General features: G+C 36.3%; 1 protein-coding gene across 4 annotated transcripts in view; it reads right to left on the bottom strand.

Moving 5' to 3' along the window:
• Window positions 1–25,463, bottom strand: part of LUZP2 (leucine zipper protein 2) — a 502,146-nt gene that overhangs the window by 253,043 nt on the left and 223,640 nt on the right. For 3 of the 4 annotated variants that reach the window (XM_058688487.1, XM_058688484.1, XM_058688483.1), the window contains exons 2-4: window positions 11,482–11,599; window positions 7,881–7,951; window positions 2,905–2,986 (exon numbers count right to left, since the gene is read on the bottom strand). In XM_058688487.1, the coding sequence (XP_058544470.1) occupies window positions 2,905–2,986; window positions 7,881–7,951; window positions 11,482–11,599 (271 nt within the window). The remainder of the gene's footprint in view (window positions 1–2,904; window positions 2,987–7,880; window positions 7,952–11,481; window positions 11,600–25,463) is intronic. The other variant, XM_058688486.1, reaches the window with a different exon arrangement.

The following is a 25,463-nucleotide window of genomic DNA, read 5'->3' as shown; positions in this document are numbered from 1 at the left end:
TTACTTATATTGGGCACCTCACTGGCTCAGTCAGTGGAGCACAGACTCCTGATCTTGGGGTCCTGAGTTCAAGGCCCATGTTGGGCATGAAGCCTACTAAAAATAAGATAAAATAAAAATCTAAAAATTAAGCCGTCTTGTTCATATTAATAACCTATTCCTTCCTGGACCTCAATTTTTCCCAAATCCTCACATTTTGATATTATTCAATATGTTTTCTATAATTAACAACCTAAAAAAATAATTATCTTATTTTTACATACAAACACATGACATGGCGCTTTCTCACACATTACTTCAAAACAACCTTAAGAAGTAGCTAGACCAGGTTTTGTTTTGTTTTGTTTTGCTTTGCTTTGTTTTGTTTTGTTTTAAGTAAACTCTATGCCCACTGTGGGGCTCAAACTCCAGACCCTGAGATCAAGAGTCTTATGCTCTACCGACTGAGCCAGCCCAGTGCCCCAGTTTTCATTATACTCTTAATTAAAGTTAGTTTTATTAATAAAGAATATAATTATTTAAATGTGAAATAAGGACAGAGAATCTGGAGGAGTCAGTGTTCAATATTCAAGAGCTAAAATATATTCAGAATATTCAAAAAGTATTAGCATTTTGAACCCATTGATCTAGAATCCCAGCAGGTTTTAACATCCCTGGAAAAAATAAGCATTCTCAAGAGATAGTTATGAATTTAATTCTCAGAAACAGAAAATATCATTTATTTACTTTGAACAAGGAATATAAGAACATAGCAATTCTTTATTCTTAATGAGAGTCAAAGCTAGAAGCTAATTTTTGCCTTTAAACTAATTATGTCTCACTTAGGGCAAGTTAATCCATAAAAATTAACAAGAGTAGTGAAATGCATCCAATGAGTATTAATATATTTAACTACTCTGGTTATAGAGAATGAGAGCTCATTCTTCCTTGCTGTCTATTAGGACTTTTAGGAGGAACATAGTTTGAAAGATAAGCTATTCCATTATTTGCTCAGGGATAATAAAAAATATTCTTAAAAAGTACTTTCAAATAGCCATAGATCATGACAGCTCTACTGTTTCTTCAGTTTAATTTTTCATAAATTTATCTTCTTTCATATTTTTGTGATTTAAGCTTATTCTTTAAGTTTCATGAGATTTTATTATGGACTTATCAAATGGTATATGTGAAACATCTTTTGCATAAAACATACAACCTGCTATTTTTATGGAAAAAGGCATAGTTACTAGATATCTAATCAAGGGTAGCACATAAGATTATCAGCTCTTAAATCTAAAATAGCACAATGTTTGCAGAAGCAAATCCAGTTCTTCCCCTGTATTTGAGAGTGAACAATTATCTTTTTCTCTCCTTTTCATCCAGCCTTCAATTACACCAACAGTCTAACAGAGAAAATAAATATTATTCACACACACCCCCCGAAAAGCTTAAAAATACAAACTAGTTTAATTCTTAGTCAACTTAGAATTTTCAAAGACGGAGAATAAGCACAAAGCATTCTTTCTGAGATGACCACAATTTGGAAGAGGTACTATGAAATCTGTCTTCTAGATCCCATCAGATGCACATTAATAAAATAATCGTTGCTTTAATACGTGTATCTCAATCCCATATTTGTCAAGATTGTGGTCATCTCTTGGGGCGCCTGGGTGGCTCAGTCGGTTAAGCGTCCGACTTCAGCTCAGGTCACAATCTCACGGTCCGTGAGTTCGAGCCCCACGTCGGGCTCTGGGCTGATGGCTCAGAGCCTGGAGCCTGCTTCCGATTCTGTGTCTCCCTCTCTCTCTGCCCCTTCCCCATTCATGCTCTCTCTCTGTCTCAAAAATAAATAAACGTTAAAAAAAAAAAAAAAAAAAAAAAAAAAAGATTGTGGTCATCTCTTTCCTGACTCTGGGTTAAAGCATATTGGTTAGTTATTCAATTGCCAGCACAGAACAATTCCTCCTGGTGACATGCTTTTCAAAAACAAAGTAACCAACACAGAGCCCATAGCCCGAGCCACCCCTTTGTATTGGCGTGCTCTCACAGGCCAACCCACTCACTATACACCTGCCCTGATCACCCCAGGGGCAGGTACAGGTAAGAATTCCTTACAACCCAGAGCCTGCTGAAGTCATTCACACTGACTCCTCCTAGTGCTGCTTACACCTTCTCACCCACTCCTTCCCACAGAACCCACAATAAAGACTCTTGCCCACAGTTCCCTCTGCCTCATGACCTACCCAAGTACTTCCATGGGTGGTCACCAGTCCCATGGCACGTCATCCGTCTTGGGAATTGTGAGAAATAAACTATCCTCTCAGTGGTAGTCATTTCCTGATCTGTTGGCCTAACTGCACCTTAAACTTTCCATTAATATACTATATTTTAAAATAGACTCAGGTCCTAGAAGCAAGATAAAAGGTTCATTAACCATAAATGGTACATAAGGTGGTTCTGCAGAATCCAGTAGAAATCCAGTGAAGTTTGATTCTCAAGCCTAGGGGCGTGTCAGAATCACCTGTGGAGTTGATTCAACAGGAAGAATATGGCTCCACCCCTGAGAGATTCCTGCTAAGTGGATGAGAGGTGGGGATCTATATAGCTTAACTCAGCTCAAGGTCAGTTGTAGGCCACAAGTCAGGAGCCATTGGTATGGGGGGCTGACACCAGCACTTTTGTCCTACTCTTGACCTCTGTTTTCATTCATAAATGAGGGTTGGGATTTAGAAGACCCCTAACAATCAAATACAACAAAACTCTTTCCTTGAAATGAATGCTGACCAAGTATTTTTATGATTTTGGTGACTGAATTTTCCTTATTGTATTGTTATTTTTTACAAGAGTGTTTGTTCCATGGTGATTTGGGGAAGAAAAAAAAAATCTCCTAGCACCAAAGCAAAGAACACAAAGAAACATACTTACAGTAGCTTGTTGTTTTTCTGCTTTCTCAGATGTCTCTTTAAGTTGATTTTGCAGGACCTCCTGGAGAGACTTCATTTGTTCTCTAGCAGAAAATAGAGAGCAAAAGAGAAACACAATTCTATTATTTCCTATGTACGTTATGAAAGGAGGTTTTGGTGTCTACATACATTTAGGAAACTGATAACTAGAACTGTATATAGAGACATAATTAAGCATACAGGATGTATCTAAGGATTCTAGGAATAAAGTTTTTTCTCCCATACAAGTACTAAAAGCAAGCTGTATTTAAAGAAAATCGCCTTGCTATTGTGTCTGATAAAAACCCCACTGAGTGAATCATCTGTGAGCTGCATAATGTGTTAAATCAAATCAATATAATAATTAGAGTTGAAAAGCTAATTTTAGTGACAGCATGCCAGGGTATGAACATGCTGGTTAGAAAAAAAAAGTTGCCACAGACTTGCAGATAGGATAAAATTACAACTCCCTGTGGATGCTTCTAATTGATTAATTCTAAGACAGTGTACTTTAGACATGCTTTATAAGGCCTGGGACTTTTTATAAAAACAAAGAGAAAAGAGACTTATTTCGGACTTGCCTCATTTATTGGGGATAATAAAAGAAACACATGTCTTGCATGTATTGCACATTTGTCTCAAGCTCACTACTACGCATGGATGTTGCCTCACTTGTTAAAAATATAAACATTTCCATAATTACGCATTCCTCTCAAGGGTTTAAGATTTACTCATATGGCAAATCATACTATCTTTCTGTGCCTTCATTTTATTACCTAAGCTACCACTTCAAAAAATTCTGATAGCAGATAAAGGTTAGTGTGTGTGTGTGTGTGTGTGTGTGTGTGTGTGCGTGCGTGTGTTTTATTCTGGCTACAGGAATAAACTCCTTCAAAGCAATAGCAACAGCCAAACAGAAACCTTTCCCAGCCTTACCAGCAGGACTCAAACTAATTTAAAATTCCCATTCTCATGGCAAAAGACTACCCACCCCTGCAACCTTTGCGTGTAAGTACACTACAGAGACTAGAGATAAGATTGTACCGTCTTAAACCCATTTTCTTTATCTATAAAATGGGAACACTAATAGAGCTACCTCATGGGTTTGTAGTGACGTTTAGATGACACAATGTAGGCAAAGTGCTTAGCACAAAGCCTAGAAAATAATCATTTAATACATATGAGATCTCTGTCATAACCTCCAGCAGTACTCTGGGTCCCTAAGCTCATTCTTTGACCATCGCATCCTGCACACCTATGGACCATTCTTTCATCCAATGGGATTTAATGACGCTCCTAGATTTCTTACTCTAGAAACTCTTAGGTCCCAGTCTCAATTTCAGGAATATCAATTAAGGTCCATAGGATTTTTAAAATCAATCTGGACTTTGTTTGTCAAAGTACAATATAACTGAAACATGTTGTAAAATAGTTATGGTCACGTTGGTTCTTAGACAATTACTGTTCACCTGGGGGAAGCTTGTAACATGCTGGTGCTTAGAGTGGATTTAAGTCTCAGCTCCCATTCCTTCCTCAAACAGGTAGCATTGATCAGGATTGTTTCATATATGAACATTTAAAATTGGGGCTTCCATTATTGTTTCTACTATCTTCCACAAAGACCATTTGTGGCATAATATAATAGAATAGAAATATCTATATATATTGTGGGCTTCCAATGCATCAGGCACTCACTCTTAGAAGGTTCACATCAAACTATGACATAATACTACAGGCAGAAAACTGATACGGAGAAAGGTAGTGAAATTGTGTTCTAGAACCTATGTGTTCAAACTCTGGAGTCATTACACTACCTCTGTGGAGACAGAAAAAGAGGAGGGAAAGAACAAAGGGAGGGAGGGAGGGAGAGAGGGATGGAAGGAAGAACGAGGGCAGAAAGGGTCTACATGCTATCCCTAACACTCAGATCATTAATAAGCACTGAATGAAAATACAAGCTATTATATTTCCAACTGTTAAAAAAATTATACTAAAATTTTACAATGATTAATTATATTTTATCATTTTTAAATTTAAAAAGTTTTTAAATTTTTTATCATTTTTAATCAATTTTTAAGTATTTAAATATTTAAAAAAATAAATATTTTTTATCATTTTTTAACTTTTTATCATTTTTAAATATTTAAAAATTAAAACTATCATTGAATTTTAAATGATACATACATTTTAAAATTATATAATGTATTTTATAAAATAAAAATGAGTATCTATGTATATTCAAAAATTCCCACATACTGACATCTATAGGCAATGTAGGGAGTAAAACAAAATTAAAAGGTTAAAGCACTTTCTGCTGTTAACAAACACTGGAGAAGGTAGAAGACTCTACACATTTTCTCACATCAAAGAAAGCTATCAGACAGAATGGTAAAGTTGATCTTTTGAACCTTCTTAATATCTCCATCTCCTCTTTCACCTTCCAGACTTATCTCTACACATTCCCACCGCTCCTGTGCTTTAGCGAGCCCCAAGTCTCTGCCTCACAGCCTTGGAAAGTTACACTCCTATGAGAGAGGACTCCTGACTTGCTCATGGGCAGGCCTCCTCCACCAACTATCACTGCTACTCCAGGGTTTTACCCAACTATCGCTGCTACTCTAGGGTCCTATCTGGACCAGCTGTTTCATACACCTTCAATGTCAAATTATAAATATGAAAACACACCAAAATCACACTACAGGAAGGCATTTTTTTTACAACTTGTATTGTAAAAACATCTCAGATGGAGAACTTGCTGCTGCCCCATGTATCATTTTTGTTTTCAGAGAACACGATTCTCTACAATGCTTTGGAACACAGAGTCCAAAACTGCCTTCTTAGAATCTCCACCCACCAACCACCATAGAGAATAAAATGTATTATTACTTTTTCTAAGGCAGTTTTCAGACACCTCCAACCCCCCAAGTCTCCACATTGTAAGTACACACTCTCTCCTTATATGGTATGGTTTAGATCTGGAGCTCTTCTGTGGGTATCATCTAGGCTGTCAAAATGTAACACTCAAGAGCCAACACAACTTTTGTGTGCTCGCTCTCTCTCATACACATGCACGTGCACACAAAAATATGCACATGCGTGCACATGCATTCCTTTCTCTGTCTCAACAGCAAGGTGCTCTCTGCTCTCTCTGCACGATTACAGCCTCTGAGTTTACTTACTCACAGTCTGGTTTCAGCTGCACAGAGAGACTGATTAGATGCCTCTTAGTTACAGTTCCAAGAGGGAAATTCTAATTGATTCGTTTTTGTAACTGTGAGTGACGATGAAGTCCTAATGACTTCTAGGGAACACTGGTGCACGTAAGTGTCAGGTGGCAAGCATCCCAGAGGATGAAAGGTTACTGAGAGCTGGATGTATAGCCAAGTGGCATCTACAATGCATTGCACTGTTTCAGAGTCAGATAAAACTTCCAAATTTGAAATTAGTTAACATTTTTATATTCTAAGATATTTTTTTCTCTTTTACTGTTTATTAGTATCTCTTCTTTTCAAATGAGATACACAGTCTCCTTCACCTTCAGGTAACCATGATTTTTATATCTCTCTTTGCAAGTAATCACAAAAACTAATATATCAAATGTCATATCCGTTTGAGAAATTACCTACCGTTAGAATTTACCAAATTTTCCATTCTGACTTTGTGTACATTATACAAGTTGCACATTTTAAACAAGCTTTCTAATTTTGAGTAAAACATTGAAATCATAATACCAAAATATCAGGTTTGTTTTGCCATTTAACTGAAAGACTTGGCCCATCATCTGGTAGTTTGTATACCATACCAAGTGTATAGATGATGATCTGAAATTCTTAATAAATGTAACCATGTTTTTAGAGGTAGTTTATTTTAAACCAGTACAATCACTTAAAATGATCTATTTTTGGAAATATGCTAGCAAATTATCTTATACAAGCTCTTTAATACTTGACTTTGAAGACAATTTCATGTTAAGAAATAATAATTTCATTAAAATAATAAAAAGAGTCAACATAGGACAGTAGATCTGAAATTTTTAATGTGTCATCAGCTCGATCTGAATATATGTCAATGAGAGGTTTCTGGGTCAGAAGGCAAGGACAGTGGAGAAGATAGAAGACAATGAGAGGGGACTTCATAGTGTGTATAAGCTTTTTTGGAGTTTTGTGTTTTGTGATCTATGAACTAATGTGAAAGGGTGTCTCCACGGGGTAAGACACAACAGAGCAAATTCCACTTAATACATCTCTCATCAACTCATTTAAGCCTTGGAGCAACGATTTCATATCCACTAAATAGGGAAATCATATCTACTTTATAAAGTAATTATGAGGGTGAAATAGGAGAATATATATAAAGCATCTAAGAGAGCCTCTAGTAAATGTATACAAATGCTAGCTTGTTTCTACCTTAAAATATTTTTTTTCCTTTGAGAGGCAATTTCAAATCATATTATACTGCATAGAAATCTACTCACAACACACTTCTTTCAAAAAAAAAAAAAACCACAATCCAACACTAATAAGATTAGACTAATTCTACTTACGCTGTTAATAAGATTACCCCATTCCTTACCACCCCACCATTAACACTATGATCAAGTTTTGATGCCATTAAACATGTTATTGGATGTGTCTATTGATGGGCAGATTTATCAGGGTCTGTCTTACTAGGATAATAGAGGAAAATACCACAGATCCATGAACACTCTGTGATCTGCAGACAAGCAGCATAGCATACATCACCAGAGAACCTGTTGAAAATGCACAATTTCAAACCCCACCATAGATTTATTGCATACAAATCTTCATTTGAACAAGATCCTCACACATTCAAGTAAGAAGATAAATGAATTAATGCTTTTAGAATGAAGTGATTTTTGTGAAATTTCTGAATGTGGAGTTTTTCACACTATGGGGAAAAAGAAAGAATTGAGAAAATTAAAGGAAAGCACAGTCTTACCTTTGTCTCTGACCTATTTCCAGAAGCGTCTGAACATCAGTTTTGGAAGTTTTCTCATCGTTTTTCAAAGACTGATAAGAAAAGTGGGAAAAGGAAATCTTATTCAAGTGATACAGTGAGGCTCACTTTTGTCTCTATGGCACAGGTGTGACTGCTCTTATGGCCCTGGAACAAGAATGTGCAAAAGAGGCCATGATAGTCCTCATGGCTCTAAGGTGCCCATGAGAATTCATGACACCAAGCACAGTATAGGTGCTACACAGTGGTGAAAGCGAATATACTGAGTCTCTCAGCCTTTAGAGGTTCGACGGAGGGGAGAATGCTCTCCTAATAGGTCTCTTTACAAGCAAGTAGAAAACACATCTTTTGCTCTTCCACTGAAGTTTAACTGTGTTCTTTGCAGGCATATTAAACCAGCTCTGGCATAGTTTCTACAAATACAAAGGGACATAAAAGATGTCTCTGAATAAGCTATGTAATAACATAATGCAAGATCAAAGCAGCCAAAAAACATGCACCTGTTTGGTCTTGTCTATTTATTCTTAATGAGTAATGCAGCAGCATGCACAGGAAAACAAGGGCCATGTAAAATTGTAACTGGTATGAAAAGATAGGGTATTAAGAGAAACAATATGTACCACCTCAGTCATTAGTGTTTATTTACTCTGGCAAATCCAGCATCCACAGACTGTGACTTAAAACAGAAAAGCCCACTGAGCTATTCTCGTTATAGAATCTGGCCCATTAAGCCTTCCCTAAGAACTTTCTTATTTATAGTCAATAAACTATTTAACAGGGTAACCTATCTTTCTTGATATTAGATGTTGAAAGGGGCAGTGATATTATTTGCAGGAAAAGCAGCTGTGGCAGGCAGAAAATTAACAATCTTAGGAATGGCAAATACTTGTTTACTTAATACCTATTTAACAAATATCTCTCATGAATTATGCAAAGTCCTGTGCAGAGGGATGACATCTGCCTTCACAAATTGTAGAGTCTAAGGCTAAAATCAGATAATTTTCATACAGCAGGATCAGCATTCTGATATGGATGTGGTGGGCTGAACTGCATAAGAGAAACTTCTTCCCTAAAATAACTGACAGAGGTCATAATTAGGAAGCAGCCAATAAAAGGCGTTTTGCTTATTTGGAAAGAATAGCTTTATATAACAAACAAAGAGGGTAGGATGAGGAAGGGATGGAGGGCATTGCCAGTCATGGGATTCATAGCTCAAAGTGCATCATGGTCATATGACCTGGGGCGGGTCACAAAATCTGCCCTCTGGCTTCCTTAGGTGAAAAACAGGGATGAGATTTTTGAACAGTCTACTTTAGACATTTATTGGAAAAAACTCAAAGGGCGAAACAGATGTGGAAAAACACTTGATGAACAGTGCAATAAAATATGCCTATTCATTTGCTGACCATCTGCTGCTATATTCTGGGCATTCTGACGGAAACCAAGATGAAGCGGATGACTGTCTTCAAGACATTTAAAATCAAAACAAAAGAAGCAAACAAACAAACAAAAAAACAGGAGATGCAGAAATGAAACGTGTAGATACAGCAAAGTGTATATAATGAGAAAAGCTAGGGCGTCCCTGGTTATTATTTATCCAGCAACATCTGAGGAAGTGAGGTTCACTTCTTGGAAAATATTCTTAGTTCCTTTAAGGATTCTAAAGGTTGATGTATGTACGAATTAATCAATGTAGTGCTTATTGGTTGACCTATAGTGCTTATTGTAGTGCTTATTGGTTGACAGAGAAAACTATAACAACTTTCAAAACTCCTTTCTTCATGAAGTTCCACTGGGAGGAAAATGTGGAATGGGTTATGTAGTTATTCACTATTAGTTTAAAACCTAGAATCACCATTTATTAGATGTATGACTGGGCACTTCCTTGGCCTATTTGAATCTTGCTTCTTCATTTTATGAGTGAAATATTACCTTAATTTTGTGAAGAGGTTGCTAAGAGGATTTAATAAGATAAAAAATGAAAAATATCTTGCACAATGGCTTACAGAAAATGGAAAAAGGCTTTTTAAAAAAATGACATTTAGTGGTAGGATTGTTACCCTTTTAAAAACCATGAATCCATGAAATTATATATTGTTGTCAAGCAATTTTCCAGATTGTACTTGGGTGTCTTGACTTAGGCTGCTGGTGTAGACACACTGAGTGTCCTGACCATACATGGGCATCTAACCATATGCTTGAGATAATCTCAAAGTGGCAGGTATTCCATGCCTCTGAGAAGGGGCCAGGCCTCCTGAACACTCTTTGCAGCCCCATGTAACTAGTGAATTTCTACTTAAGGATAAGATGTAACTCTGGTATCAGCTTCCTGTAGACATTGACTTAGTTTCCTTTTTATCCAAGTCAGGGCTTTCCTAACATTCTATGTATTCTTCCATCTTAGCACTGTTAGCGCCCCGATACTCATCTCTGTAATGGAATGTGGGTGGGTTTTGCGCTTTTTTTTTTTTTTTTTTTTTTTTTATGTTCTCAAGTTGTAACATAACTTCAGGAACAAGAGCTTGGGCGCTGTGCTCATACACCTGCTCTGCCACCTAATTCTCACTGTGTCCTCCATGGTTTCTTAACCTTTCTCTAACTCTCATTTTCCCACTTACAAAACAGCCATAGCATAGTGTTCATGTAAAAATTAAATAGAAATTATACAAAGAATACCTAATGTAAGACCTTGAGACCATGTTCAATGGACTGGAGTGGCGACTGACATCATCATCATCCTTATCAACTTCATGGAATAAAAAGCTAAGGATAACAGCGAGTCCACATGGTTCAGAAGCATGGTTCAGTGCAGTAACTAACAGACAAGCCCTGAAGCCAGATTTCCTGTACTGAAACTCTGGCTTCCCTTGAGACATTCAAAAATAACTTATCTTCTCTAAGCATAATTCCTCATGTGTAACAAGAAAAATCACATTAATAGTACACATCTCAGAGATATATTATGAAAATTAAATTCCATAAAACAGCAAAGCTCTTAGTATGCATTATGTCCTCAATAATTTCAATATTCAAGCAAATATTAAAATATATTATAAGATATTTCAGAAAAAAAATTTTTTTAGATACAGATCTTGTCTCTGGTTTTTGATTGGGATTTCACTGAGTATTCATACATTTTCATAGCTGACTCTCACCTTTCTAAGGCATTTACCCATTTTAGTAATGAGGTTTATTAAAGAATCTTGAGAACTGTCCTTTGTGGAATTCAAAATTCTCTTTTAGAGATCATCCCTATATTCATTCAACTCTTGGTCATAATTAGTTTTCATCATTTTATAATATAAAAAACACAGGGGGCAAATTGATCTTAGAAGCTTGAGAAACTGATGGCCTTGCCAAGCACACAATTTTCTCCTTTCTGAATTTGCAAACCACAGATTCCCAGACTGCATTTCAAATGGCATTTCTTTTTAAAGCTCATATGATAATAAATAACTCCCATGGTCAAGCCCAGAAAACATATTCAAAACTGGTAAAGAAAAAAAATGCAGGAGTCTTTTAATGCTAATCCACTGAGACAGGCCAAGTCCTTTGCAGCCAGGCAATTTAGTTTTCATCTCACCTGAAGGTTGACTTTAATTCCATCAAGTTCTCTTGATGTCTTTGTCAGCTGATGGAGGATGTTGCTTCGCTCCTTAAAGACTTCTTTCAGCTGCTTTTCTAGATCTTCATAGTCCTGTCTAACACAGAAAAAAATCGCATGAGAGCCCCTCAAATGCTCCCATGTGGCTTTGGCCACTTTAAAAATAATCACAAGCCCTCGCATTTAAAGCAAAATCAAGATTAACTGAAACCCTAATTACTAGGATGTTTTATTTGTCCTCTTTCATCTAAAAGGGGAAAACTGAAAACCAAAGAGCTGTATAACAAAGGTTTCATTTTGCATTGAGGACTCTCCAGGCTACAGAGAGTTTCCAGAACAATACTGTATATCTTTGATAGATACAACATAGCTTATCAGGTACCTCTTGGAAGACAGATATTTTTCCAAACAGCAAAGAGATATGATTTGAACCAACGTATCCCAAAGACACAAACAGATTCTGACATTAGGGAGACACGCTTGGGGACAGAGCCAGAGCAGAATGTCGGGGTCTTGTTTTATCCCTGCTGTGTAGGGAAAGAAGTCCACTGAAAAGGCACCCCTTTGCAAACATGTCTAAGAATGTCTATTGCTATTAAAGAGGAATGGGAAAAAACAGAATATCTATGAAATCAGTCAATAAATATTGTAATCAGAGTAAAATTTGAACAGACTTGTTAATTTTCATGAAAGAAAGACTTACTTAACTCCATATCATATATATACACATATTTTCTTTTACTTTTTTCATATGGTCTTTGTAAGAAGGCCAGTAGTGTAATTCTCATTTTGCAAATATAAAAGAATTGAGCTCAGAAGGACCAAGTTACTAAGTTCCTATTCAAGGCATAAATGAGCAGGTAGGGTATGTTTATGTATGCTATGGTGTGTGTGTGTGTGTGTGTGTGTGTGTGTGTGTGTATGGGGAAAATGTAGACAAAGAAAAAGATAATTGCCAGGGCAGCCCAGAACTGTAACTGAGACAGAGAGGTTAAAATAATCAATTGGAGCACATAGGAGAGTTGCGAATCCAGGAAAGACTTCCTGGAAAAAGTAATACAAAATATAAAATGAACTTGTTAAGATAAGGAGCAATTAGCTATAGAAAAGGGAAAAGCACATGTAAATACTAATAAAAATGTGCTCACTGAATTTTTGAAAAGTGCATAAATATCAGAAGGTTTGGAGTCCTAACTCAGGGGTTGGGACTTCCTGCTAAATGAGGATGTGGAAAGCATGAAAAAAACAGATGCAAGATGCTTAAGTAACAGGAGTTTTCACAATTTGAAAATAAATGATTACACAGGGAGTGACATGGTTGGATTTATGTTTTGTAAAGATTTTCCTGGCTAAAAAGTGGAGAGTAAACTGGAAGAGGGAAAAACCTGGAGAAAGGAAGTCCACAGCAACAATCCAGAGAAAAATTTGTGGTGGCTTAAATTAGATTAGAAGCAGCAGAGGGGCACCTGTGTGGCTTAGTGGGTTAAGCGTCTGACTCTTGATTTCAGCTCAGGTCATGATCACGGGGTCCTGGGATAGAGCCCCCAGTCTGTGCTGACAGAATGATGCCTGCTTGGGATTCTCTCCCTCTCTTTTTCCTGACCCTCCACCTCCCCCTCCCCCACACACAAACTCACTCACTCTCTCTCAAAAAAAAAAAAAAACATGAAAAACAATTAAAAAAAGATTAGAGGAAGCAGAGACAGAGAAGCTTGCACTGATTTCAGCAAAACAAGCAAAATTGAATCAATAATATATAATATTTTTTAAAATGTCTTTTGTCTGTGTGTGTTATGAGGAAGGAGAGGCAGGGCACTGGCCTGTTTCTGCCTTGGCAAGTGTTGGACACAGCCCTTTACTGAGAGAGAAGTCATAGGAAAAACAGTTTTGTTAGTTAAAGTTAGGTTGACAAGTTCAATTCCGAACTTGTAAGAAAATGGCTCAATTTTCTAGTTTTTAAAATTTTCAGTCTTACTGCAGAACTATAAAGGAACTGGGTCTACAATCTACAATAGGTTTCTAATACAATTATTGGGTTATGTAAATTTCTTTTTCTCATGAGATAGGGTGCACGTAGTGGCAGAGAGGCAGAGAGAGAATCCCAAGCAGGCTCCATGCTGTCAGCTCAGAGCCCTTCGCAGGGCTCAGTCTCATGAAACTCGATATCATGACCTGAGCCAAAATCAAGACGTGGATGCTCAACTAAGCCACCCAGGTGCCCCTGTTTTTGTTTTTGTTTTTTTCCTTAATCATTTTTTAACTGTTGTTTTCTAGTGGTCTTTGTATTCTTGTTTGAAGGAAATTGGAATGCTCCCTTGCTAAGAACCTCACTATTTCCCCACGGCCTTTAGATTTCCACTGGTGAACAGTGTCCCAGGTCTCCTCTCAGTCTCTCTAGCAAAGTCCTATGATGATGCGCCAAGGCAGATTCCAACTATTTCTAATTATTCAGCTTTAGTTCATATCCCAATTTGTTTCCCCTGAATGTTTGTGACAATAAACACATCTCCAAAATTACCTTAAGTGACCAGAATAAATCACAGTGTTAGATAGCATGCATTGGTAATGTATTACATATAAGATGTGATATCATACATATTGACTCATTTAATTCGCACAACTCTGTCAGATAAGTAGTAGCATGAACCCCACAGTAGGGTTGAAGGAACTGAGTCACAGGAATGGTAACTTTCCAGAACACATTTCTATTAAGGGTGTGGTAGATCAGTCAGCCTTCAGAGTCCTATGTCTTAGCCAGTACTCCGGAAGAATACCGTGACTTGACTAGGCATTTATCATAGTTAAATATTCACTGTGCCACTGTAGAACTTATTATGTATTACTTCTTCCTTCACTATTGCATATATGTCTTTGGTATTGAATATTGTTGCCATTTTTATTTACCATTAAGTAAAATTAGGAATAGCATTTCCTTTTTTAGTATTTACAATAATCTTTTAATTCTATCACCATTTTGGCCTTCAGATGAATTCATGTGGAAAGGAGAACCAATTTAAATCCTTTTTTTTGTTCAGGTCAGTAAACTGAAAGCCACAAAAAGGATATAATTTTTGTGATTATATCAAAATTTTATATCACAATTTTGTGATTATATATTAGTCACAGGGAAATATCGTCGAAAGTGTTAATTAATAGCACCACTCCAGATTCAGTCATTCAAAGTTCTTATAAAAGGAGAAAAGTAACCTTAATGAAAGCACTGGATTTCTCACACTTTCTTGCATTTACACATGAGTGCATATTTATCTCCCAATGCAGGTTATTTTTCCCATAACATACATATTTTTTTATATTTATATGATCCTCCTAGAGGTGTACTCTACAATTGGCTTGTATATCTCAGAGCTCTTTCCATGTCTACACATATTAAAATCCACGCACTTATATTTTAACATACTCTACCACGGGACATTTAGGGTGTTTTCAGTTTTTCTTTCTCTCTTAAAAAGTAATGAAATCCACACATGTGGGTACAAATATATTTCACCGGAAAAAACCCCACAAATACATCTTAATGAAAATTCTTATGGCATATATTCTTAGAAATAGAAATATTTCACTCCATAGTTAACGTGTTAATTTTTATAGGTACTAGTAATAGTAAATTGCTATTCTAGTCTATACTTCTAGTATCAGTATAGTATTCTGGTATTCTTCTCAACACATTCACCTGAGCTGGAAATTGTTTTCCTCCTTTACTTAATATGTGTTAGTGGCATGAGTGAAAAATTGTACCTTCTCTAGGGCAAAATTTTGATCACTTCATTGGAAAGATTAATTATATTTTCATAACTTTCATTAGTTCTTGCATTTCTGCCCTTATGAATGATCTATGTATGCCTTTTACCCACTCATATTTTGGGTTAGTTTTTGTATTAGCTTGCTGGGGCTGCTGTCACAAAGTACTACAGAAAGGGTAGCTCAAACAACAGAAATTTTAATTTGTCTTACAATTCTAGAGACTAGAAATTAAAAATCAAGCTGTTGGTAGAGTCGATTCCTTATGAGGACTGTGAGGGAAAGATCTGTCCCAGACTCTCTCTTTGGCTTACAGATGGCCGTCTTCTTCCTATGTGTCTTCACATTGTCTTCTATGTGTGACTCTGTGACTAATTTTCCATTTTTATAAGGACATCACTCAGATTAGTTTAGAGCCCACTCTAGTGCCTTATTTTAACTTGACAGCTTCTATAAACACCCATCTCCCAATGATGTTACATCAAAGGTACTGTAGATTAGGACTTCAAAAAGTATGAATTTTGGGGTGTATGACTCAACCCTTAACAGTTTTTTAATCTATTGACTTATAGAAATTTCTGCCCAGTATGGTTTTTAACTGTCTATTATGGGGAAAATATTTTTTGTAAGTCTGTTATTGATTTTTAAATTTCCTAACTCCCCAATTTCTTTTAAATATACATGGAGATAAATCTTTTCCTAAATTTATGGCCTCCATATTGCTCTTGCACAAACAGATCTTCTCCACTCCAATGCTGTTCTTTAAAAGTGGTTATGATCTATTCTGATGTATTGATGAATTTGTTGCAACACCATTCCATGGTTTAATTATTAAAGCTGTGTGCTACATTTTGTTATTTTCTAGATTTCCCACTTTTGTTTTTATAGTTTTATTGCTAATTTTTCTGTATTTGTGTATTCTCAGTGAATTTTGGAATGATCTTGTCAATTTCATAATAAACTTCCATAGGGAATTTAATTGAAACTGCATTTGTATTATATTTAAGGAAATAGATAACAATAGAGTATCTTTCAATCCCAAAGATAGGTGGTCTCATATTTATTTAACAACTTTTATATGATTCAGAAATGCTTTAAAGTTACTTCAAAGAGTTCTTGCTCATTTCTTGTTAGACCTCTTGTTATTGTGGATGGATTTTTCCATTCCACTGCCTAAATGAATGTTGTTAGTTTCTTTTAAAGCTACTAAGTTGATCTTGATTCCAAATACCTTATTAAACAAACTTAGTACTTGCTGGAGTTACTTAGTTGATTTGTTTGGCTTTTACAACTAGGCAGTGGTATTATCTTTGAATGGTATCAACCATCTTTTATTCTCATAGTCACAACTTTTTTTTTCTTTGCAAATTGTACTGGCTAAAACCTCCAAAAAATGCTAAATAGAGAAAAATGATAGCAGACCTTCTATCTCGTGTTTTTAAGATAGCTATATTCATTGTGCTTCATCAGTGACTACAATGTATGCAACTATTTGCTGTAATTTTCAGATGATACCATTTTTTTTAGGACTTTTTTTTTTTGTAATTGAGTTGTGGTGCTTATGCAGAAAACAAGAGAAAAAAAACCCCACAATCCCCAGGCACATTTCATGAACTCACACAAAGTAAATACATAAGAATTTTAAAAACAGATAATACACCCCAGATGATATTCTTTGACTTCACTCATTTATTACATTCTTTCTCCTCTTCAAATATAACTAATATTCTTACTTCTCTTACTTCATAAGTATTTGCCTATGTTTGAAATCTGTGCAAATGAAATTACTGAATATGACTCCTTTTATTTGGTTTTATACAACATGGAGTTTGTAACACTCTTCCATATTGTGTGGAGAAATAGTTCATTTAAAAAATGTTTTTTTGGAGAGAGAGAGCATGAGCAGGGGAGAGGGGCAGAGGAAGAGAGAGAGAATCTTAAGTAGGCTGCACGCTCAGCATGGAGCCTGAAGTGGGGCTCGATCCCACAACCATGGGATCATGCCTGGGTCAAAACCAAGAGTCAGAAGCTTCTGGAGTCAGGTGCCCTGGAGAATAGTTAAGTTTTATCACCACATAGTATAGTAATGAATAATCATATTGCAGTGTATGTATGCTAGTGCTGATGCATACCTTTGTTTTTGTCCAGTTTTCAACTGTTATGAATAAGGATATGAATATTTCATATGCCTTATATTTAACATGCAAGTAAATGTATGCCAAGTATGTATCTAAGAAAGGAATTGCTCATTAGAGGGCATGCATTTTCAACTTCAGTAAATACTGCCAAAGAATTTTCCAAATCTGCTATAGCATAGGAGAGGTGAAGAATTTCAATTGTTTCAAATTCTTATACACTACGGTATTATAGTTTTCAATTTTCAGTCACCCTACCGGTTGCACGATAGCAGTTCGCTTCAGCTGTAATTTGTGTTTTACTGGTTGACTCAAAGTGAGTACTTTACAAAAATGATTTAAATATTATTTTTAGGGCACCTGGATGGCTCAGTCAGCTAAGTGTCGACTTTGGCTCAGATCATGATTTCACGGTTCATGGATTCAAGCCATCAGGATCCACAATGACAGTGTGGAGCCTGCTTGGGATTCTCTCTCCCTCTCTTTCTGCTCTTCCCCAACTCACACTTTCTTTCTCTTCCAAAAATAAATAAATAAACTTTAAATATAAATGAATAAATAAATATTTTTTCAATAAAATGCCTGCTCATGCCTTTTGCCTTTTTCCCATTGGTTTGCCCACTGTTTATTATTTATTTGTAGGTTGTATTTATATATTCCATACATGAGCCCTTTCATGGTTAAATGTGTTGAAAATATAATTATTCTGCTGTTGGAATTTTTGATCTCTTAATGGCGTCTTTTGATTAATAGATATTGACATTATAAATATAGACTAATTTATTAATCTTTTATATTCAGAGTAGTTCACTGGAGTTGTACCACTTAAATCTATAAATATTTGGAAAAAAAATTTTATCTGATTATAAATGTTATCTCTTATGAACACATTCATTTATAATTGTATATTGCTAGTACATTAAAATATGGATTTTGGTATATGATTTTGCATTCAGAAAATTATCAACTATAAAATATTATTTGTGGAATATTTTGTATTTTCTACAAGTATAACCATATTGTCTGCAAAAATATAGTTTTTAATTTTTTCAATCCTTAAGTCTTCTATTTAATTTCTTTATATTACCTTGTTATTAAGGACAAAGGATCTATTCTACAACGTTCAATACAATTTGTGATGTAAAATCCTTTGTTTATTCCACATTGCACCTTTTTCTTATTCCCGATTACAGGGGAAAAAGATTTCAACACCACAAGTACGGTATTTCCTATAGGCTTTTTGGTCAATTTCTAAGTTTTTAAAAAATCAAATGTAAACATGTTTTCTTCTATTTCTGGTTTCTAACTCTGTTCAATTTTATTCGTTAATGGAATCTGAATTGTGTCAAACATATATATTTTTTTTCATTGTAGTATATGTTATTAATTGTGCACCGCTCTTTCATTCCTCCCATCCTTTCCATATCGCAAATGTACACAGGATAAAAACCCCCACACCATTCACTCGGTCATGTGACACTTCAATGGAATGTTAATGGACATGACACACTGAAGACTGTAAAGGATGTTTATCTGATTTTTCTTAGTTTCTTGTTCTCCTGCTAATGACCACATGAAGAAATTGTCCCAGATAACTACTGCAACTTCAGGCTTCTTCAAAAAGAAATCGTGTGGAGCAAACCTGAATTTGATTCAAACTCTGAAGCAGAAACACCCCAACGACTCTTCAACATGAGTTCAAACACTGTTATTTTAAGCCATAAAGCTTTTGGAGTAATTTGTAATCTAGCAGTATCACAGTAAAAATTTGTCTCAGTGAAGGAAACAATCAACAAAACTAAAAAGCAACCTATGGAATGGGAGAATATATTTGCAAATGACATATCCAATAAAGGGTCAATATCCAAAATATATAAAGAATTATAAAACTCAAAACCCCAAAAATGAATAATCAGTTTAAAAACAGGCAGAAGACATGAATAGACATTTTTCCAAAGAAGACATCCATGTGGCCAACAGCCACATGAAAAGATGCTCAACATCACCCATCATCAAAACCACAATGAGATGCCACCCCAGACCTGTCAGAATGGCTAAAATCAACAACTCAGGAGACAACAGATGCTGGTGAGGATGAGGAGAAAGGGGAACACTTTTTTTTTAAATATATGAAATTTATTGTCAAATTGGTTTCCATACAACACCCAGTGCTCATCCCAAAAGGTGCCCTCCTCAATACCCATCACCCACCCTCCCCTCCCCACCCCCCATCAGCCCTCAGTTTGTTCTCAGTTTTTAAGAGTCTCTTATGCTTTGGCTCTCTCCCGCCTCTCTTTTTTTTTTCCTTCCCCTCCCCCATGGGTTCCTGTTAAGTTTCTCAGGATCCACATAAGAGTGAAAACATATGGTATCTGTCTTTCTCTGTATGGCTTATTTCACTTAGCATCACACTCTCCAGTTGCGTCCATGTTGCTACAAAGGGCCAAATTATGGAAAGAGTCTAAATGTCCATCAACTGATGAATGGATAAAGAAACTGTGGTTTATATACACAATGGAGTACTATGCAGCAATGAGAAAGGAAGGGGAACACTTTTGCACTGTTGGTGGGAATACATACTGGTGCAGCCACTCTGGAAAACAGTATGGAGATTCCTCATAAAATTAAAAACAGAGGCATACCTGGGTGGCTCAGCTGGGTAAGCATCTGACTTGCTTTCACCTCAGGTCATGATCTTTGGTTTGTGGGATCAAGCCCCGCATCAGGCTGTGTACTGATAGTGAAGAACCTCCTTGGGATTATCTCTTTCCCTCTCTCTCTCTGCCTCTCCCCTGCTCATTCTTTATTGCTCTCTCTCTTTCTCTCTCTCTCTCTCTCTCTCTAAAGAAATAAATAAACATTTTTTAAAAATTAAAAATAGAACTACCCAATGACCCAACAATTGTACTACTAGGTATTTATCCAAAGGATACAAAAATGCTGATTTGAAGGGGCAGCACTATCAACAATAGCCAAACCATGGGAAGAGCTCAAGTGTCTATCCACTGATGAATGGATAAAGAAGATGTGGTGTATATATAATATATATATATAATATATATATATATATTATATATATATATTATATATATATATAATATATTATATATATATATTATATATATATATATGATACACACACAATGGAATACTACTCAGCAATCAAAAAGAATGAAATCTTGTCATTTGCAACAACAAACATGGAACTAGAGTGTATCATGCTAAGTGAAATAAATCAGTCAGAAAAAGACAAATATCATAAGACTTCACTCATAGGTGCAATTTAAGAAACACTAAAGATGAACATTGAGAAAGTCAAGGAAAAATAATATAAAAACAGAGAGGGAGGCAAGCCATAAGAAACTCTTAAAGAGAACAAATTGAGGGTTGCTGGAGGGGAGGTGGATGGGGGAATGAGCTAAATGGGTGATGGGCAGTAGGAGGGCACTTGTTGGGATGAGCACTGGGTGTTATATGTAAGTGATGAATCACTGGGTTCTACCCTTGAAACCAATACTACCCTGTATCTTAAATAACTTGAATTTACATAAACGAATGAATAAATAAATAAATAAATAAGCAGAAAAAACTTGTCTCATAAATGCATCCATTGAGAAGATCACATACATTTTTTTTTCTTTTACACTAAAATGTGCCGAATGACACTGACTCATTTTGCATATGATTAAGGCTTACTGATTCATTTTGCATACGATTTAATGATTACATTAAATCAAACTCTCATTACTGAAATCAATCATTTTGTTTATCATATATAATTATGTTAGATTCAATTTGCTAATATTTTATTTAGGATTTTTACATTCATTTTCACAGAGCAATTTAGTTATAAATGCCCTTTGTCATCATAGTGATGTAAAGCTTTGTATCTAGGTAGTGTTTAGCTCATAAAAAAATTGGGAAGTATGCTCTCTTTTCCTGTTATCTGAAAGAATTTGTGGAAGGTTGGTAATATTTCTTATCTGAATGAGTAGAATTGACAAGTAAAATCATCTGGTCTGTAGTTTCCTTTGTTAGAAGGTCCTTAGTTACAGATTTAATGTTTTAATAGATATTCAACAAACTTCAAGCTGTATTACAAAGCTGTAATCATCAAGACAGTATGGTACTGGCACAAAAACCGACACTCAGATCAGTTGAACAGAACAGAGAACCCAGGAATGGACCCACAAATGTATGGCCAACTAATCTTTGACAAAGCAGGAAAGAATATCCAATGGAATAAAGACTGTCTCTTCAGCAAGTGGTGCTGCGAAAACTGGACAGTGACATGCAGAAAAATGAACCTGGACCACTTTCTTACACCATACACAACAATAAACTCAAAATGGATGAAAGACCAATGTAAGACAGGAAGCCATCAAAATCCTGGAGGAGAAAGCAGGCCCTTTGATCTTGGCCACACCAACCTCTTACTCAACAAGTCTCCAGAGGCAAGGGAAACAAAAGCAAAAATGAACTGTTGGGACCTCATCAAAATAAAAAGCTTCTGCACAGCAAAGGAAACAATCAGCAAAACTAAAAGGCACTACAAAATGGGAGAAGATATTTGCAAATGACATATCAGTTAAAGGGTTAGTATCCAAAATCTATAAAGAACTTATCAAACTCAACACCCATAAAACAAATAATCAAGTGAAGAAATGGGCAAAAGACATGAATAGACACTTCTCCAAAGAAGAAATCCAGTTGGCCAACCGACACATGAAAACATGCTTGATTCATCATCAGGGAAATACAAATCAAAACCACAATGAGATACAACCTCACACATGTCAGAATGGCTAACATTAACAACTCAGGCAACAACAGATGTTGGCGAGGATGCAGAGAAAGAGGATCTCTTTTGCACTGCTGGTGGGAATGCAAACTGGTGCAGCCACTGTGGAAAACAGTATGGAAGTTCCTCAAAAAATTAAAAATAGAACTACCCTACGACCCAGCAATTGTACTACTAAGTATTTATCTAAGGGATACAGGTATGCTGTTTTGAAGGGGCACATGGACCCCAATGTTTATAGCAGCACTATCAACAATAGCCAAAGTATGGAAAGAGCCCAAACGTCCATTGATGGATGAACGGTTAAAGAAGAAGTGGTATATATATACAATGGAGTATTACTCGGCAATCAAAAAGAATGAAATCTTGCCATTTGCAACTATGTGAATGGAACTAGAGGGTATTAGGCTAAGCGAAATTAGTCAGAAAAAGACAAATACCATATGACTTCACTCATATGAGGACTTTAAGACACAGAACAGATGAACACAAGGGAAGGGAACCAAAAATGATATAAAAACAGGGAGGGGGACAAAAGAGACTCTTAAATATGGAGAACAAACAGAGGGTTACTGGAGGGATTGTCGGAGGGGGGGGATGGGCTAAATGGGTAAATCATTGTTGCACTGTATGCTAACTAACTTGGATGTAAATTAAACAAAAAATAAAATAAAATAAATAGATATTCAACTATCCAGATATCTTAATTTTCCCTATGTCAATACGAGTAATATACATTATTTTTAGGAATTTGTCCATTTCATCATCATTCATTTATTTCATGACTCTGAGTGTCAGAAATTTGGCCTGAGCTCATCCGGACACATCTGCTCTAGGCTGAGCTAACTCTTGTTTCTCCGATTGTTTTCTGGTCAAATAAATGGCTCTGCTTCTGTGGTTGACTATCAGCTTGTCATGGAAGCCATGTCTCATATGTTCCTCAGGATCCAGAGAGTTAGCCTGTGCTTATTCACATTCCAATTGGTTAGGGTTCTAAGAAAATTAGCAGACGCAAAGGAGTATTTTTCAGGTTTAGGCTGAAAGCATTATGATATCACATCTGCCACATTGCATTGGTCACAAAGCAGGTCACAAGTCCTAGACAGATTAAGAGGCAGAGAAATAGACTCCATTTCTTCTTAAAAAACTATCCAAGTCATAATGTGAGTATGTACACCAGAAGAATGATAATGGTCATACTTCTAAATAATCTGCTACAGAGCCCCACTGGTTAACTTCTCAGTACTTCATTCTCAGAGATTAGCCCTTTGAGTACTCGCCACCTTGCTCACTGGTGGTCCTCCTAGTCCTTCCAAGGGATTTGACATTCTGCTCAGTTTTCCACTGGCTTACACACTGACAACAAATATGTTCAATTTCACTAAAAATGGAACTTTCGGGGCCATTGTTTAGCTAACTATTTTCTTTAGTTCTCAAAGACTATCAATAGCTTGATGCAATCTCATCTTTTTCTCTAACTTTGAATATCTGAATACTGTTATGTGCAACTACCCAGTCTTACTGTCCTAGTGCAAGTCCTCATTATCTATTTATAGCACTGTATTAATTGATATATTTTTTCTTCTCCAATCCATTTAATGCACTGCTCTCAAATCAGGATTTCTAACCTTAAAGTTCAATTTGCATCAACTTATAGTTTAAAATATCAGTGCTCTTTGGCTACGTCAAGGTCTAGGCCATATGCCCTCTGGCTTGAAACTACCTTTATTCTCCTTCTGTTTCCTTTGCTCAGGTTTTATCTCTTACCTCTTACGTGTGCTGTATTTAATTATCGACCAGTGTATTTCTTGAAAGTTTTTAAATGTATTGTGGTCTAGATTCATTCACATGAATTAACTAAAACTGAAATTAAAATAAATTCCCCAAATAATCATATGTTAAATTATTTCTAATAGCCAAGCCATCCACAAAACATCAGACTTTCCCCAGTCTTAGCGTTTTCGATTCCACAGTACAAAACCTCTATACACATCAAGCCAGTCTTCTCAAACCTCATTCTCATTCAAGGTTTTCTCTATTCCCCATCTCTCTTCACAGCTTCTATACTGTATTAATAGCATATTACTTATGTATGTATCTCAGTACAAAATTGAAATCTTTGCATGAATGTTGTCTAGTCCTATTACCTAGCACAGTGTTGTTCAGTGACAATGCTGAACTGTATCTGAGACCTGCATGCCTGGAAATTACCAATGGTTAAGAAATCCTCCCAACATTTTATGTTCCAGGAAAGGCCTTTCTGCAAAGGGCCATCTTTCCTATATGATTTAAGTAAGACTCGCCGATGACCCCCTTGGTTACTTGCGACAAAGTCAGAGACAGACCCTTCAAATTCCCATTCTTTGTCTCATAAATGAATAGCTGACCTGTTTGTCCCCACTGACCTATCTGGACAAAACGACATTTGCCACATGTGCTATCAGGCTTCTCTTGTTCCCTCAGGCCCTTGACACTTGTCTCACCTTGAGCTTAAACAAGCACTGGCAACTCAGCAAGTACTGGGGCATGGAACACCACACCACCTCTCCGCAGCCTCAGCAATCCCCTCTGAGAATCAGCTGGTGATAAATAAACGATTTCCTGTTCACACGTTTCATCACACCACCTGTTCACCCCACTTCCCCACAGCCACTTTTTTCTAGCCTTGGGATACTTCTCTCTGTGGAAGAAAGCCTTTTGGGGGAGCCTGGATGGCTCAGTCGATTAAGCATCTGACTTCGGCTCAGGTCATGATCTCACAGCTTGGGAGTTCGAGCCCCACATCAGGCTCTGTGTTCACAGCTCAGAGCCTGGAGCCTGCTTCAGATTCTGTGTCTCCCTCTCTCTATGCCCCTCTCCCACTCACACTCTGTCTCTCTCTCTCACTCTTTCTCTGTCTCTCTCTGTCTCTGTCTCTCTCCCTCTCTCAAAAATAAAAAAAAAAGAAAAGAAGCCTTGTTGCCTTTACTCTAAGGTGCTTGAAGATTTAATGGTGAAAGCATTCTCCTTACCACAATGAATTTTTGAATAAATGATTTATTTACGTCAGTCCAGATTGTTTTTATTTCATAGCACATTTTGAAAGGTGCCTCTGAAATGTAGGTTGGCTGAATGAATTCTCACTTCTAGCTTTTGCTTGAATCCTTCCATCAACCTGGAGGGCCTTCAACCTACTCTGTCAATCTAGATAGAAAAATTACCTCATTGCACTTCTGCCATGTAGTCTCCTCTTAGAGCTATATAGGTCCTTTCTTTCCTGAATGTCG

Source organism: Neofelis nebulosa, chromosome 10, assembly GCF_028018385.1.
Source record: "Neofelis nebulosa isolate mNeoNeb1 chromosome 10, mNeoNeb1.pri, whole genome shotgun sequence".
Classification (NCBI taxonomy): domain Eukaryota; kingdom Metazoa; phylum Chordata; class Mammalia; order Carnivora; family Felidae; genus Neofelis; species Neofelis nebulosa.
Note: the sequence above shows the minus strand (reverse complement) of the source record. Positions and strands in the feature narration are given on the sequence as shown.